The 17,929-nt window shown below is 38.5% G+C and overlaps 1 protein-coding gene across 1 annotated transcript in view; it reads right to left on the bottom strand.

Moving 5' to 3' along the window:
* LOC127441719 (A disintegrin and metalloproteinase with thrombospondin motifs 18-like) overlaps window positions 1-17,929 on the bottom strand; it is a 77,698-nt gene that overhangs the window by 47,696 nt on the left and 12,073 nt on the right. The window contains exons 4-12 of the mRNA XM_051699363.1: window positions 10,855-11,122; window positions 8,986-9,185; window positions 7,713-7,796; window positions 7,360-7,519; window positions 5,745-5,850; window positions 4,804-4,941; window positions 3,853-4,006; window positions 2,373-2,468; window positions 155-303 (exon numbers count right to left, since the gene is read on the bottom strand). Of these exons, the coding sequence (XP_051555323.1) occupies window positions 155-303; window positions 2,373-2,468; window positions 3,853-4,006; window positions 4,804-4,941; window positions 5,745-5,850; window positions 7,360-7,519; window positions 7,713-7,796; window positions 8,986-9,185; window positions 10,855-11,122 (1,355 nt within the window). The remainder of the gene's footprint in view (window positions 1-154; window positions 304-2,372; window positions 2,469-3,852; window positions 4,007-4,803; window positions 4,942-5,744; window positions 5,851-7,359; window positions 7,520-7,712; window positions 7,797-8,985; window positions 9,186-10,854; window positions 11,123-17,929) is intronic.

The raw sequence follows: 17,929 nt of genomic DNA, 5'->3' as shown, positions 1-17,929 counted from the left end.
ATTTTGCAATAATGATCAGGTGACTGTTCAATATCCCTTACATAGCAGATGGTTCATTCAAAAAGCTATTTTCAAAATAATGTGATATTTTAGCACCAATGACTTTGAAGTCTTGTTTCTTGAGATGCAATGTCTGAGCCTGTTGAGTTGTTACCTTGGGCTGTTGCAGGATCGCTCTAGATGCATGACCCCTCCACCACAGGTCCGCGAACAGTCAGACCATTCTGACCAGCCAGACCACTGGCCATGCACGGCTCTAGGTCCATTATCACCAAACTTTACACACTGTCCTCTCCGGCACCACTGCATTATGGAAAGAAAATGAATCCCACATTGAGCATAAATTTACTTAAATTTAGGGTCCTGGCCAGGGACGTGCACAGATGTTTTGAGGGGCATGGGCTCCATTCCTTTTTGTGGGGCAGTCGCTTCAAAATTGTCCATCAATGGGGAGAAGGTGGGGGAGGGGATGGGGTTTGCGATCTCAGTCGGACTGGGTGGGTGCACATGCGCGATCGTAACTTTTTTTCGCTGTAATGCTTTATTTAGCCCTGTGTTATGTTTTAATGCTTAACGCTTTAACACATTTTAGACCCTTTTATCAATGGAGTACGTAGGCCTGTTAATGTATCAAAACATTTGGCTTAATAATTTGTCAGAAAATTTGATTCAATAACTTAGTGATAAAATATGCTAAAGATGAAAATAGAAACGGTGGGAAAATTTGTACTATGCAGAAAAACTGACACCAAAAAAACTCCACCTGGGTTTAGGTTACATTCACTGGTTTAAAAACTTTAAGCGTAATGTGTAATGAATTGTGTTGAACAGAAGGATGCACAACTGTAAGAAGATAAATTTTGTATTTATGGAGTACAGGGAGGTTTGGTTTATAATAAAAACAGAAAAATAAGAATGTTGTTACAGTAATTATTGAGCCAATATGAATAAAGGATAATATCATGTCTGACTTTATGCAAACTCATCACGGGAACATTTACTGAACCAATAATTGAAATATAAATTACATCTGTCATCTATACAGGCAGATACTCTGATCATTAAACCAAGCAGGACCACAGAATAAAAAACTTAATTGCATGTAACACATTAAGGATAAATAATGCATGCAAGTAAAGGCACAGTACATCGCCTACTTTTCCTAGTGTATTCTCCAAATATTCCACAATTTGCATAATATTTCATAATTGGGTAAGAAAAGAAAAACAATGAACTTATTTTGCTTATATAAATGTGCGTAATTATGAACAATGAGGTAGAAATCCGAACTAAACTTTCTTTAAAAGTTAAAAAAGTTTCATGTGCCCTGCGTCTGTTGCAGGAAAAGCAGAGAGTATATCTGCTGAGGAGATCTCTGAGCCTGCTGGTTTGGGATGGAGCCCAGAGCTCATCTGGAGAGCAGGACTCAGCCCAGCCAAGCCACACAGTCCCACACATCAACACCTCTCACCCTCTACATCAACTCCAACAGTGGAGAGACACAGAGGGCTCACTATCCTCCATCCACCATCCATTGAAGCAGAGAATATTTCTGCAGGTGTGTTTGAAGAAAGATAGAAGTGAGAGATAAAGAAATTTGTGTGACTGTGAATTTATGTGGTTAGGTGTCAATCTGTGTTCCCTGCTGAAAAAATCTGCTTAGACCAGCATGAATTTTCATGGTGGTCCAAGCTGGTTTAAGTTTGTTAGTGCTGGTTTTGCAGTGGTGGACCATGCTGATCAAAGGATTCCCAGTCCTTTTGACCAATGAATTTGCACTTTTGAACTTTTATATGACTTTTTCATTTGTTTGTGTTTACTGGATAATGATTTTATAAAGATTGCGCTCAAAAAGGGCAATTTCAAGTTGAATGAATATTTTAGAGCTGAGTATAGTGAGGAAACATTTTATTCCATATAGGAATTCCCATGACTTTTCCAGTTTTTCGTAATTACTGGATAAATATTTTTTACAATTTTATAGAGATTGCACTTGAAAAGAGCAATTTCAAGCTGATTAAATATATTTTAGAGCTAAGAAAAGTAAGAATTTTCATGAAAGTTCTGTGACTTTTATAGGTTTTATTATCTTCCATTACTTTTCCAGGCCTGGAAATTCCCAGATATTTCGAGGTTTTCCATGTCTTTGGGAACCCTGTGATCACCAGCAGCAGCAGACCTGTGATCATCTTTTGTTAAATATGTTTGACCAATAAAGTCTTAGTTAGAAGCCTGGTGTGGATACCAGCATCTCTTTTTGGCGATGCAGGTCTTTTCATCAGATTTCTTCCTAAGTCGTCAGTTCTTCCTTAGTAAAAAGAAGTTCAATGAGTTCAGATAAAGAAACTCTGAACAGACAACCACTCACTCACCATGTCTGGTCCACAGATGGTGCCCTCGGCAGCAGGCATGAACTTGGTCTCACACCGGTGCCCTGTCCTGTGGCACCACAATGATTTACAGATGTCCTGGTGGGCACGAACACACACACAGAACAAACACAGTCAAAGAAGGACCTACGCACACTGGGAACCCTTCAACCTCCCTGGCTTGCACCTCGCCATACTGACCCAGTTTCTACAGCAATGGCCAATCAACTCTTCCAACAAATAAAAAACCCTGTCAAAATCAATCACTGTGCTGCCCAAAAGAAACATGCCATTATCTTTGCATTTTGTTTCGTCCCACAGAACAGCAATAATAATGGGTGATGAGGAGTTGGGAGACCGGCCGCTGCTGGCAGACGGCCCGATGGCATCTGGCAGACAGTGAGAGAGACGTGGCTTACAAAAGCTAGTAACACTGGACACTGGATCACTGGGCAGCTAAAGGGCCGTTAAGATGAAAAACTTTCTTACACGAAAAAAAAAACAAAAAAAAAAAACAAATGCATGTGTCACGAGACGAAATTCAAGTTCAAAATAGGATTTAATTTAATTTGACACAGTGTCATAAAAACATGGTGCTCCTACATAAATCAAGGTTAAAAACGCCCATCTAGCATAAATTAACATAAAAAAATAAAATAAAAAAAAACAACAGTGTAGATGGACACAAAAACACTTTCAGTGTGAACAGAACCCTAACTCTGCTAGCCTGCTCGCTACAGCAGCAATCTCCCATGGCTAATTACATTTCAACGACTTTGTGGCAAGAACAGGATTGCTTGGGGGGACAGAAAACAAAAACATTGTGTATTATCGCTGCAATCCTTCTTAATTAAGATGTACAGCTGCCTTCCATCGAGGTCGATGTTCAATACTCTGTTCAGTGAATGTAGAAGTTTTCAGAAGCACACAAAGGCAAGAAGAATCTCTCAAAGAGGAAATCCATAGCATGAAAGCTAATCCCACAGATGGACTCTTGCAGTGTTCATTTCCCAAGCATAATCTCTTTCTTCCAGGCCTTAGTCTTCACCCTTTTTATATTTGCATATAAATGTGTGCGTTACACTCTAAAGGCTATAGTGGATGCCAAAGGGGGCCCTATGCATCTTTGTAGAACTTTTGTTCATGGGCTGTGAATGAATATTTAAAGTAGATTTAGTGGCAATGGGATTTCTCTTGGTAGTTTGTTTTCTTTCCAAAGCTCAGATGTGTGTTTGGGTTGACCATGACAACTCCACACACAAACATTACAGGTTTAAGTACATTTAAATATCTGAGACCTGCAACTAAATCTCTTTGACTAATTGTGAGTCTGTTTGCATTGTATTTTGTCCAAAGGTTTGACTGAAGCCGAGTTGTTAAACAATAGTCATTTCCAACATGTGTTCAAACGCATTTAGCATAAAGATCCATTGAAATGCTCCAATATGAAGCCTAATTACAAATTTTAAATACTATGGGTTACCTTTACAAAGTCCAGGCTGCAGAGTTTGGCCTTGGACCCAAACTGCCATTTGCACTGTATATCGGCATCATACAGCTGACCAGGAAGCTGCTCAGGGTACTTGTACTGGCCAATCTGTTTGGGCTCATCCACTAAACATGAAGCCTGAGCTGTACTGTGAACACATATGCATGCAAAGATACTGTATATCAACACAGAAACAAGCATTAAAAAGACATTCACCATAAGATATTGCTATGTCTCTCAAATGGTACATAAGCTAAGCATTGCAGGTAAAGAACAAGCCAGAATCTATTTTTTGTTATTGTTTATTATATCTCCCCTAAATGAATAGTTCACCCAAAAGTGAAAATTCTGTCATCATTTACTCACCCTCATGTTGTTTTAAACCTGCTTTACTTTCTTTCTTCTGTGGAACACAAAAGGAGATTGTATGTAGTTTTTTAGCCTCAGTCACCATTCACTTAAATTGTATGAAAAAAAAAATTCAATGAAAGTGACTGAGACTAACATTTTGCCTAATATCACCTGATTTGTTCCAAGGAAGAAAAAAGTCATACAGGTTTGGAACAACATATTGGTTTGAAACAAACATTTTCATTTTTTTGCATGAACTATCCCTTTAAATTAGGTGTAAAACTGAAATCATGAACTCAATATAGGCAAAACACAGTAACTATATCAACAAAGAAAGTAGGAAACAGGGCATCAAAATTACTAGTATTACTTGTATGGGGCTGTAGTTACTGAAAGGGTTGTAGAGTTGTAGTTACTGCAATTTTACACTCTGTTTTCTCTGAATCTGAGCACAGCTAATCCAAACCCACTGCCAAAGGACAGATCATAGTCTAAAAGACACAATTTCACTCATAAACTACACATGAACTGGTTCAGCTCTAATTTCAAATATGAAAATTGAATAATAATGTTTAAATGAAGGTTCGAATTTACCCCAAAAATCGGTTGAGGTATTGCCGACTACAGGCAGACCAGGAGAAAACACCATTATTGCCGGCCAGTGTGGGAGACATTATGTTCCCTTCGGTCTTTCGACAGGGATTCCCCTCTCCATCATGGATCATTCCAAAACTGGAGCAAAACAGAGTGAATAAAGGAGGGAGCAAAAGTGGAAGGGAGAGATGTAAAGAAGGACAGAAACACACAGAGAGAGAGAGAGAGAGAGAGGGAGAGAGAGGGAGGGGGAGAGAGAGAGAGAGAGAGAGAGAGAGAGAGAGAGAAAGGGAGTTTTAAACAGTGAGACTATTAATGTACAGCCTCAGGACAGAAACCACTCCCTGATTCAGGTGGGACATTTCCTCCATAACCTAGCTGAGCTTTCATCCCATAAAACCCTCTAATAATCTCTGTACAATACTGAATATAACAGATCACATGATTGACATTCACATTTAGATGCTTACTTTCGTGAGCCCTGCAACAACCAAATTAATTAATGCAACAAAATGAACACACACGCCATAGTTAAGACATAAGCAGTCTTGGTGGGATATGACATGTGTTCAAAAAATGACCACTCCTCAATAAATTAGAGATTAATAGCTCTTGGCTTGGCAAGATTTTGCCCCAAACTATGTACACATTCTGGGCATGTGTCCTATTCATTTGACCAAATTTAATAAACCATTGAGAATAACAAATCCCATAATATATTATCATCCTGGTGCTTCTCCAAGGCAAATATTGTTCCTGTTATGTTGAGAATATGCCAACTAAATACAGCTTTGTCATAAACCGAAATTTCAGCCGTACAATACAAACTTGCCCTTATCTCGATGGAAACCAGCAAACACAAACAAAATGTTTGCCCATTGCACAGCATATGGTTTCTCAAATTGAAATGGAGGTTGATGTGAAAGCAGGCATGAACATACTTGTGTCCTGACTCGTGAGCGATGGTGAAAGCGAGGCCCAGCCCTGTGTCTTCATTAATTGTGCAGCTACGGTATTTGCTACACATCCCACTAATTGGAGCAAAACCTGCAGACAGGAAGTCAGAAAGGACAGATTGAGAGTGGGACAGAAGCAGAAAGGGAGGTAGAACGGCACAACATATGGGTGAAAAAAGGGGACACATTCCCAGGGGAAAATTATATTGCTCAGATGTTGCTTTTTTGTAGCTCAGGAGACTTAATTGAGTCCTCAATTATGTGTCACTTAACTATCAATTTTGTCTCATCTGTTTCTCTTTAAATTCCATAGGAGAAATACTAAAAAATAAAAATATAAATAGACACAAAGAAGACAAATGTTGGCATCCAATAAGAGTATAGGGTAACACTTTACAATAAGGTTCCATTTGCTAATATTAGTTAGCAACATTAGTTAACATGAACTACCAATGAACAATACATTTAAAGCATTTATTAATCTTGGTTAATGTTCATTTCAACATATAGAGTATTAATACAGTTTTAAAATCAAAAGTTGTATTTGTTAACATTAGTTAATGCACTATGAACTAACATGAACTAACAATGAGCAATTGTATTTTCATTAACATTAACAAGGAATAATTAATGTTATAAAAAAATATATTGTTCATTGTTTGTTCATGATACCTAATGCATTGACTAATGTTAACAAATGGAACCTTATTGTAGAGTGTTACCGAGCATAGAGTTATAAAATTAATGTGGACGCATAACTAAAATATACAGATATATATAGATATATATAGATATGTTCTTATTGACATATCTGTCAATTGATTGCAGACTTTGGTATCTTGGAAAATCTAAGCACAGTATAAAACACTGTTGATTTCTCTTTTGAAACTCTAGAGAAGCATGCCCATTACTGGGGCCTGTTTCTCAGGAGAAATATCTGAGAAACAGCAGATGTACTCAAAAGTCCCCATTTGCTCTTGATTTAATCTCATTGCTGTCTAGGAGAAACATTTGAGATATACAGATTTCATTTGTGATTTTTCTTTCCTTTGGGCTAATGCATGTTGGGAATGTGAAACAAATTCATTGCTTACAGAGACCTTAAAATCCCCACTCTTTTAATGAAAACATTAACAGATGATTTACGTGTCACTAAACACACCACAATGTTTTCCAAGCAAGAGAATTTGAAACTGGATCCCTTTACACATAAACACACTTTTTTACTAACTGTATGGACAAAGAAAAAGCTTTGGTTTGAGTTCATACACAGGCAATTTAAAAACAGTCCTCTCCCATTTGCCATACATTAAAAAAGTGCATACTTGTGGTTTGGAGCTTTAGAGCTGAATTCATTACATTTGGCTGACACTTCTATACAGAGCATAGCAAAGACAAAAGAAGCTGCCAAAGTGACTGCAAAGTGGATTTGAGTTTTCTTGGACTGATTCAGGTGAAGTTCACTGCCTAAGGGCACACTAGGACATCAAACATGAGCTCTTTCTAACCTTGGCCTTGTGTAATTCACCCTCCTGCAACTTGATTACTAAAAACACTTGATCCACCTCTGGGGCTGGACGGTGAGTGTCAAGTGCCTTACCCAAGGTGTCACACGGTTCATTCTTCCAGGAGCAGATGTCCAGCCCCGTCAACAGTATAGCATGATCGTGGCGCTTGCCATTTTTACCTATCAGGCCTGATTGCCACTGGCAGAAGCTGTTGAGCGATTGGTCTGCATGGTGATTGATAGACAGGCCCAACTGGCACCAGCAATACAGAGCAAGTATTGTGAGTGTTCAAAGGGGTGGTGAGAGAGAGAGAAGAGTGAAATTAATGATCAGGCATCTGTAACTTACGAAAAATATAACCAGGATTCTTTGAAAAATCAAAGAGATAAGGCACATTAAATTTATGTATAATACAATAAATATACTATAGCTTGAAGTGTCTTACCGGATCTTTCTCAAGTAGAAGGAGGCTGACCACAACAATGTTGATATCGGTTCCAATAGTTCCATCTTTAAAAAGACTGGAGACCTGTTTAACACAACACAATTTGCACATGACTACACCAAAAAACTACATTAACAGTTAACATGCTGGAATAACGTATCATCTAAATGAATTTTCTATTAAATAACCAATGAAATTGCTTGATGAGCACATATTTGTGTCTAGTGTTGATGTATTTCCTATTAAAACATTAAGTTTTGGCTGGGCATATTGAAGGGCTCGTCCTTTTTTAACAGCAAATTGACTTTAGTTACGGTATGCCACATCCATTAACCTATGTGCTTGTTTGGGAAAAAAAATTGTGTAGTGTGAGATGAGTCATCAATATTTTTGGTCCGTGTTCTCTGAAGACAAAGACAGTAAATTTCAAAAGTGCTCATCTGTTAACATTTTGTTTATTCAGCTTTTAGCAGCACACAGAGCTGCATAGAGTGCAGCAGAAGTAAAAATCCCATTAATTATCAATTAAAATTGTGTTTAATAGTGGAACTTCTGGTGAAGAACTACACTACCCATGATCCTGACGGGAAATGATCAAATGACCAATAAGAGAATCGCAGCAAACAAAGCGCGCCAAACAAGATCTGCAGCAACTGCCCTCTTTTATGACACATTGTGAATGACGCAGTCAAGTCAGTCTCCCTACACCAGGGGTCGGCAACCTATGGCACACGTGCCAGCAGTGGCACGCGGAGGGGTAATCTCTGGCATGCCAGCAACAGCGAGAGGAGTAGACTATTTTATTTAGATGAAATTCTGCACCTGCATTCCAATCTACATCTTGATGTAATTCTTCCTCATGATCACACAAAACGTTTTCATGAGCTGAATGAGAGACTAAACAAAAAGTTAAAATGTGATGAGACTGCAGTATACCCAACAGACTCGTGGAGCGCGTGCAAGCCATTAGCACATCACGAGCCAGCAGCGCTTCACGTTCGCATAATAATGCGAGTAAATGGTATTAACTAGGAAAATAAAAAATGGCACTCCATGTCAAAAAGGTTGCCGACCCCTGCCCAACACTCTCAAACTATTTGAATATTTTTTGGCAATATTTTGGAAAAATACTTCCGGAACCGAGATGGCTGAAAAAGTGGATGGGCACTGTTGAGATCTTTAGACATGGACTAAAAGCTACAAAACTCCAATTTTGTTTTAATAAAATTTTTAATGTCCTCTCAAAGCCTCTGTTGCTGAAAGCTCTGCTCACCATGTTCATGACAGTAAGGACATAGGTAGTGATGTTTTCTCTGCCGTGTTTCTCCAGCATCTTCCTGTCTGCCACCACCAGAGTTTCCACATTCAGGCCCCCCTCTTTGTTAGATGTAATCTGTGAACGTTTCACCCGGTTTTGCTGTTCAAACTCATCAAGCATGACAAAGTGATCCTCTGTAGGATGCTTGGGAGTATCTGTATTTAGGATGAGGTGGGAAGAGAAAGAAAGAAGGAATGGAGGATCATGAAAGAGAGTCAGAGAAAGTAACACACTGGAAAATGCCTCAAATAACTGCTTTTCCTTTTTCCAAGCCAGCTCCCTGATAAAAGTGCCAGAGAGGTGTCGACATACCAGGAAATTCACAGTCACTTTCTGTTTCCAAGTATTCATTCAGCTCATTCAATAAAACAGACGAAAATTACATTGTAGTTTTGCTTTTGGAATTAGTTTAAATCTCAGAGGGTTTGGCTGTTACAGTAAAGGGCCATTCACACAGAAGACATTTTTTCCCCCAGTCTTTTGCTTTTTTTTTTATTTATTTTTTTATATTGTTTATATATGTAAGCGACTTTGACTTCTGTGACACATCTCAGTTATTTTCAGCATCTCATGCAGGAGAACCACGTTTTTTAGAAGCCGTGTCAAATAAAAAAAAACGTCAACTTTAAAAATCTCGAGACACCTGTGCTCTTTTCTATTTGTTGCGCTGTGTCCTGCTTTTTTATAACAAGAAAGCGTTTGGTCTGAACAGCCACTAAGTGTACTACTAGAGGTAGACCGATATGTCAGTTTTACCTGATTAATCTGTGCCGATAGTCGCTTTTTAAAACTATCAGTTATCGGCAAAAATCTATATCGATAGTTGTCGATAGTTTTTTCATTTTTTCTCTTTTTTTCTCATCAATAATCATCATCTGGTAATATATATATATATATATATATATATATATATATATATATATATATATATATATATATATATTGTGGCCAGGTGAGCAAGAGACAGACACAGTGGGTGTGGCGTCAAGCCTCGGAGGCATTTATTGGAAATAATAATAAAAATAAAGGGGGATACTAAAGTGTCCAAGGGCGAATAGTGTTCATAATAAAGGGGGAATCTGGCATCCTCGTGGTGAGACGGGGCTCCGTGAAGGGTGGGGTAGTGTCCATAGAATGGCCCAGGCACGAGCTGGGTCCATCGGCTGCTCACGCTCCCCTCCAGGGTCCACTGCGCGAGGGGCGGCGGCATCCTTGGCGGCCTGTTTTCCCAGGCCCGTGGCAGATGTGAGGGGAAGGCAGCCCGGCATCTAGCCCGTTGGTGGCAAAGTGAGCTTTTCACCCCCAGCGACTCATTAATGCGTCCGGGGGTCCGAGGAACGAGTCCAGCAGCGCATCCAACTCCGAACCCTCCCAGCTCTGGTCCTGGGCATGCGAGGATGTCAGTGTGTGGACACATGGCGATTTGAAGCCGGCTCCCCGAGAAGAGGTGTGCTCTGCGTTTTAAAGACAGCAGTGATGAAGCATTATTCCCATCAGGGTGTGCTTCATTCATCACTGTCAGAACGAGGCTTATTAATTATGAAACTCTTCTCGCTCTCCTGCCCAACTCCCGTCGTGAGCCTGGCTGAAGGGCAGCCCTAAGAGGTGGGGCGACAATGATGAGCCGGAGAGCCACATCATTCTGCCACTATATATATATATATATATATATATATATATACACAAAACTATATATACAAAAAACTATACAATAATTTGGACAATAATTTGCTTTTGGGATTTTATTCATTTTGAAGCCTCAGTGTCTGTGCCCTTAATGTATTTTCCAGCTACAAATAGCTAAAAAGTAATTCCCTTACATACATTGCTTGCGGCGTCCGCAGAAATGTTGTCTCTGAAGCTTCCCATGCTGGTAGTCATGGTGGCGGTGATGAAGATGGTCCTCATAGGGGCTGTTTGATGAAAAGCTGCTGGTCCAGTCACTCTTGGCATGAACACTGCGTTCAGCTGATCGCTTGTAGATGACATGTGGGTGATGTTCAGAGGGGGCACTGTAGTTGTGTCTTAAAGCCAAATGCTGCGGTAATGGAGTGATGAAAAGCTCCTCTCCGGAAAACCGGATCAGGCCTGTCTGTAGAGTACAGAGAAAGAGATGACTATCAGTAATTTTCCATATAACAGGGTAAATGGGGTTGAAATGCATGTCAAATATTCAGTATGCATTCTGAATATAAAAGATTAAAGAAATATTGCCAAATTACAATACATATTAAATAAATGTATATCATGGCTCAAGTGGTCATGGTAGAAATTCCATTGTTTAGCGCTAAAATCAATGCAAGTTTGCAAATACGCAAGCCACTGTGAACGAGCTCCTCTCATAGAACTCACGAACGTGCAAAAGACATTGCTGAAAAATAACTAAAATTTCAGGTTGTTTTCTTAAACCTATCATATACTTCAGAAGACTTGGAATATGTTGTACAAGTCGCACTTTTATTATACTTTTGGGTCCTTTTTTAAACTTTAAAGTCAGGCAATATCCACTGTCATTTTATTGAAAGTTGACTTGCAATATTCATTAAAGCTTCTCCTTTTGTGTTCCACATAAGAAAGGCATATGAGTTCAGAACAACATAAGGGTGAGTATATTATGACAGAATTTTCATTTTTTGGTGAACTGTTGATTAACTGTTGATTACGGGGCAATCGTTGAAACTGCAAAATGCTATCGATAGTATTTTACCTGCCATATTCCTATATCAAAGGTGACTAGAGACTAGAGACTAGAGACATTGACTAGATATAGTCCCAGCATGCAGATGTGGAACTAAAAATACATCAAATCCAAGAAATGGACCTCTCAAAGTAAAGCAGGCATTTAGGTGTGTTTGATGTCACAGGAGACAAGCCCTCCAGGAGACCATCAGAGCAGAGACAAAGCTATTTAACATTCCAAGTGGTGGGGGATTTGTAGTCCCTCCAGCTGGAACTTCAGCGTTTAAAAAACAGCTGTTCCCGAATCACAAAAAATGGGCATCACCATAGTTACAGCTGTCACTACACAATAAACAAATGATGGTATGGCAGGGATGTAGAGCAGCCTGGGGCATCTTTAGGAGCTCCCCATTTATCAATATTTTAGTACAGAAAGCAGAGAAACTTCATATGCAACATAAGCTTTCAGCATCTTGTTTTACAGTGACGATTAACTTAGCCACAAGCCAGGCATGACAGGTATGACTGACTCTTGTGAGGAGAACCTCTTATATCTACATCCACTCTCAACAACACTCTCTAATTAACTCCCTGCCTGAGCAGGATCCTCCCTGTCTTTGAGGATAAACTATGAGGGACCCTATATCATCTTTCCAAAAGCCGTTTGTACATTTTATATTCAGTTATATCACCCTGCTGAAAAGCAGCATTAGTTGTGTTATGTATACTTGTCCAAAACGCAGCATGCATGTGGTGTTCAAACAAGGATCCCTTTTTTTTTTTTTTTTTTTTTGACTAGCTCTTAACTGGGGGGGGGGGGGGGGTTAAGTGGTTTACGAGGACATATTTTTAGGTTACAAACTGGTAATTACAAGGGTATTATGCTATAAATGTGGTTTATGAGGATTTTCTAGTGTCCCCATAATTCAGATCGCTTAAAAAACATACTAAACAATGTTTTATTGAAAATGTAAAAATGCAGAAAGTTTTTTGTGAGGGGTAGGTTTAGGGTTAGTGGATAGAATCTATAGTTTGTACAGTATAAAAATCATTATGTCTATGGAGAGTCCTCATAATGATAGCTGCACCAATGTATGTGTGTGTGTGTGTCGGCGGGGGGGTGTATGGGGGGGTGTTTGTGTGTGAATTAGAATTAGATGGCATGTTTGAGAGGTAAGCGGAGGAGGTCAGATATTCATAAGCAGTTGATTAATGAGGTGCAGGGTCAAAGGCGAGCCCAAACCTTATCGTCTTCTATGATAGTGACAAGCATTGGTGCCGTGGGACACATCTACAGCAAGCCAACACATGCGCACATTCAGCCATTACTAATAAAACTTGTCAGACCTTAATTGCTTCATTATAATTCATACAGATGTGTTTCCACATTTATTCCACCATTTATTTGGTTTGGGTCTGTGTTTCTACGATGCAGTCTCAAATTTGCAAGTTCAGAAAGAAACAGCCAAAGGGCCCCGTTTCCAGCAAATGTAACAACATTTCAGCATTAACCCGTTTTAAGGACAAACTTTACTGGCAATTCTGAGTCTTATAATTCAAAAGCAATATGTTGTCAGCATGATTAAGCAAACATGAATTCAAGTTATGTCCTTTCCTTAGGTTACATTAGGTTTGCATGATGAGTCTTTGGATTGTACATTAGGTTTTTGTATTGAGTATTATTTCTGATTGCATTATACACTAGGTTAGATTTATATGAGGATCTTAAGGTTTGCATTATGAGACTTTGCATTATACATTTGGTTAGAATTGTACAAGGTTTTTTTAGGTTATCAATGTAATTGTTTGAATTGTATATAAGGTTAGATTCACATAAGGTTTTTTAGGTTTACATTAAGATTGCATTATACAATTGGTTAGAATTACACAAGGTTCTTTAGGTTTACATTATACTGTAATTATTTGCATTGTACTTTACGTTAGATTGACATTAGTTTCTTTACAGTTGCATTATGATTGTTTGCATTATACTATATTAGGTTAGATTTACATACATTTCTTTAGGTTAACATTGTGATTGTTGGAATTATACATTAGGTTTGATTTACATAAGGTTATTTAGGTTTTCAATATGATTTTTTACAATGTATATTAGGTTAGATTTACATTATCTAGGTTATCTAGGTTTATATTTTGATTATTTACATTATCCATTAGGTTAGAGTTATATTAGGTTTTTCAGGTTTACATTATGATTATTTGCATTATACATTAGGTTAATTACGTTCTTTAGGTTTACATGATAAGCATACAGTACATAAACCTGTTTATTGAGGTTTAAAAAGAGTCAATGACAGGTTGCTTTACTGCTCTTCCTGACAGTTTTATAGTGTGGTAAATTATAAAATAGATGCTGCTTTATTGATTGATTGTCTTTTGTCTCTTTCCTGTTCAGTGTTTCCAAACATACTCCTGCTTTATTAACTGACTGTTGATGCAAGAATATCATTAATTTAGCAACAACGATTACAATCAGTAACTCCTGACAAACCTGGCATTGCTAAGTAGATGTGTTGCAACATATAAATGGCATGTTAAAACATATTATTAACCCAACCAACAGTGCCAGGACCACATTGATCTTGGCAGAGCCATTATTGCCAAATATATACATAATGCATATATTAAAAAAATATTTCAAACAAAAATGAAAGTTCTGTTCTACAAATGTGAAAAATAAACATTTACTCACCCCCGTATGACTATGTGGAACCCAAAATGAGATGTTACGCAGAATGTTAGCCTCAGTCAGTATGGAAAAAAGATGCAATGAAAGTGAATGGTGACTGAGGTTAACATTCTACCTAATATTTCCTTTTGCGTTCCACATAAAAAAGAAAGTTATGGGTTTGTAACAATATAAAGCTGAGTAAATGATTACATATTTTATTTTTTTACTTTTGGGTGAACTATCCCTGTAAGACTACTCTGAGAAGGCATCCCACTCTCTTTAACTTACCATTCTAGGTTATTGTGAGGTTAGAGTGAAGGGAATATATTACAGTATCTACATGACCCCCAAACTATAATAAAACATACAGCACTGAAGATGAGCAACTCTGTCCTGGATAAAAAAAAAATACATATTTAAAAAAAACATCCCCTCTTCAGTCTGGCAAGGAAATGGAATAAATATTGATATTAAGAAATATTAAGTTTCATAAATATTGGCAACATGACAAATTTGAACATAATATTTAGAGACCTGTGGTGTTTGAAACCATACTTGAGAGTGTTATGGTACAGTGCACCTTCCTGATTAGCTTGAGCCGCTGTCTTGGCCTCTACTTCCCCGAGCTGAGGTCATCTTCTCCCTTTAAGACCAGATCTTTAACCTCTGTCTCCCAGACTGCTGAACCTCCTACATTCTGTCTGACTTTGGAATTTCTGTCTAATCCCATCCTCAAGGTACAAGCAAATCCTTGCAGAATAGTTGTATATTCAGTCATTGATTTAGCCCCCTTCTGTTTTTTACACCCCTGTCTGTTTGATCCCGCCTGCCCCAACCCCTCCCACCTTGCAGGTGGCAAAGTAAACATGGGGCACTCCCAGGGCTGAGGCGGTGCCCGCAAAAGCGCATGCTGTGAAAACAGTGGTAGACCATGCCAGGCTGCCACAATTATCTGGGGCATCTGCTCCCACCATTAGACACAGGGCAACAGGGCCACTCGTGCCTCTCCAGACCAATGCTGGCCTCTCCTCTTATGGCATAAATGTGTCCCAAGCCAGGAGTTCTGGAAGCTCCAGACAAAGCCTACTGTTACAACCATTGCTGATTCAAATTGGATGGGGACAATGAAGAGAATGTTTGTCTCTGACTGATTCAAAGATCCAGCAGGCTAAGTATGAGTAATACAATCATAACAAGAGACAGTTTTCTTGCATTTCTTTCCACTAACTGAAGTCAAAAGAAAAACTGAGAGAACTGAGCTGTTATAATTTTCCAGCACCTACAACCCTGATCACAGGCAAGAGGGAGAGCTCAACTGTGATCAAGCAGACAGGGGGCAATGGGAATGTTTGAGAAATCTTTTTGGAAACAGTCGTTATTTTTGCAATTCTGTTTGGTGTCTCAAGTCATGCAGAAATTAGGGGCTGTTCACACAGAACATGTTAAAAAGAACTTGAAACTTGAACTTGAAAATGTGTCTCGAAATACCAGTGCTCTGTAGTGCTCTTTGTGCTGTGTAAAGCTTTGGGCAGATTGTATTCATATCAAACTTTATTGGAAACTTAAGAAACTTAAGTGTTCATTGCCAATGCATTTTTAGACACTATATATACAGATATAAAACACTGAATGTTGAAATTTAATTTGCTGAAGTTTAAAATATCAAAACTATTATTTTCTCTGGTTGCCATTCAGTCTCTACAAGTATACCTGGCTGCAGCTTGCTGAATGGCCAGGTCCTTCTCATTCTCCATCGAGGACACACTGGGTCTCTCTTTCGAGGTTTCACTTTTGACTCTGGTTCAGACGACAGTAGTTGTGTATTTACAGGCGATGCGAAGAGGTACGGCAGCCGCCCCATATCTCTCGCATGCCTGGCTCAACACTTACGGGTAAAGTCTCCATTCACTGTACAGTAAATCTGCTTGCATGTTTATTATGCCCAGGACATGAGTCGTGTGTAATGAATAAGCGTGCACTGCTCCACACAATCAGTTTCTGTGCTAGGATGTGCAGTTGATTTGAGCATGTAACTCCTTAAAATATATATGCCAGTTTTAGCCACAGAGAGTGGGGGAAAACATTACTGAAGTTTTGCCCATTGTACAAAGGTGCCTGGGTTTGTTCCTGGCAGGCAGAAGATGCCCTAATCCTTCCCCCACCCTAATCAGAGCCGGAGAGGATGAGTAGCTTGCCAGGAACAACTCAGGACACCTTTCTCCTATCACGTTAAGTTTTAGGAAGTAAAAAATAATGGATACTGCATTAATTGCGTTATTTTTTTTACACGTTAAAAACAAAAAATAATCTAGGAAATTAACATATTAAATTTCACAGCCCTAATAAATACACACAATTGCACAAACACACAAGCAGTGTAAAACTCTCAGCTGCTACCATTACTTGAAAAATGCAACACACAGTAAAACATAAACATACTGGATGTAAAAATGCATTTGACTGTCTCAGGACATTTTTTTCATTCTCTCTATGTGTGTACAGTATGTGTGTAGCCTGTGTGTGTATGTGATTCATACAGTAGTTATAGTGTTCCACTGTAAAATCTATATCTGCATTGAAGCATTTATAACATTGAACACACAAACAAACACACGCACACATATTTACAGATTATACACATAACACAGGCTAATGTCTGCCACATACAAATCTACCAGAGAATGGTAGTATGTAATTTACTTCATTTAAATAAAAGGGTTAACTTTCTTTTTTGATGATAATAGCGCTGTATCACCCTACTATTAGCATGTTGGAATTACAGTGTAGTTTTGCATTAAAACTTTACTTACAACCAGAAAACCAACGGCATTGATGCATGCTCTGCACAAATGATGAAACACTACTTTCAAAAATAACTTGACAACTCCCAACACTGTGATGTGGGTTTGTGCACATCTTTACATTTGAAACCACACACTGACAAATAAAATGAACCATTTCTCTTCATTATAATCCACTTCTTTCCCTCAGGTAAACATGATCAATCTTACAGCATTACGGGTGTTTAAAATTGTCTAGTTGCATTTGCAATACAGTGCAATGTATTGTTGTAAAAGTATGTGGGGTTATTTCATCATTTGTTGTATGTCTCAACTGTATATATACTGTATATATACATATTCAGTATTTCATATAAATATGAAATATTGCCTGTGGACTGTACATACTGTATTGTCAATACTTTACCTATTAGTCATTGTTAAGTTATTGTTCCATTTACTGTTGCTTTATAGTGTTTATATTGTTATATAACAATGCTTATATTGTTATATTTATTGTTGCCTGAAGAAATAACTTAATTACTCCTTAGGAGTGCACAGACGAAAACCCTTGGCATGACTCTGACAAATCCAAAGCGTCATCAAAGTGTGGGGATGCAAGACAAAATACAGCCTCAGCTGATTCACAAGGCTGACTGACTGGCCCTTTCCTGAATGAAACCTGTTTGCACATTACCCGAGATGAGCTTCCTGCAGTGAAGCCCTTCCCATACAAGCCACCCATTAA

The sequence above is a fragment of the Myxocyprinus asiaticus genome, chromosome 1 (genome assembly GCF_019703515.2).
Source record: "Myxocyprinus asiaticus isolate MX2 ecotype Aquarium Trade chromosome 1, UBuf_Myxa_2, whole genome shotgun sequence".
In the NCBI taxonomy this organism is placed as follows: Eukaryota; Metazoa; Chordata; class Actinopteri; order Cypriniformes; family Catostomidae; genus Myxocyprinus; species Myxocyprinus asiaticus.
The sequence above is the reverse complement of the archived record's forward strand: the minus strand, read 5'-3'. Positions and strand labels throughout refer to the sequence as shown.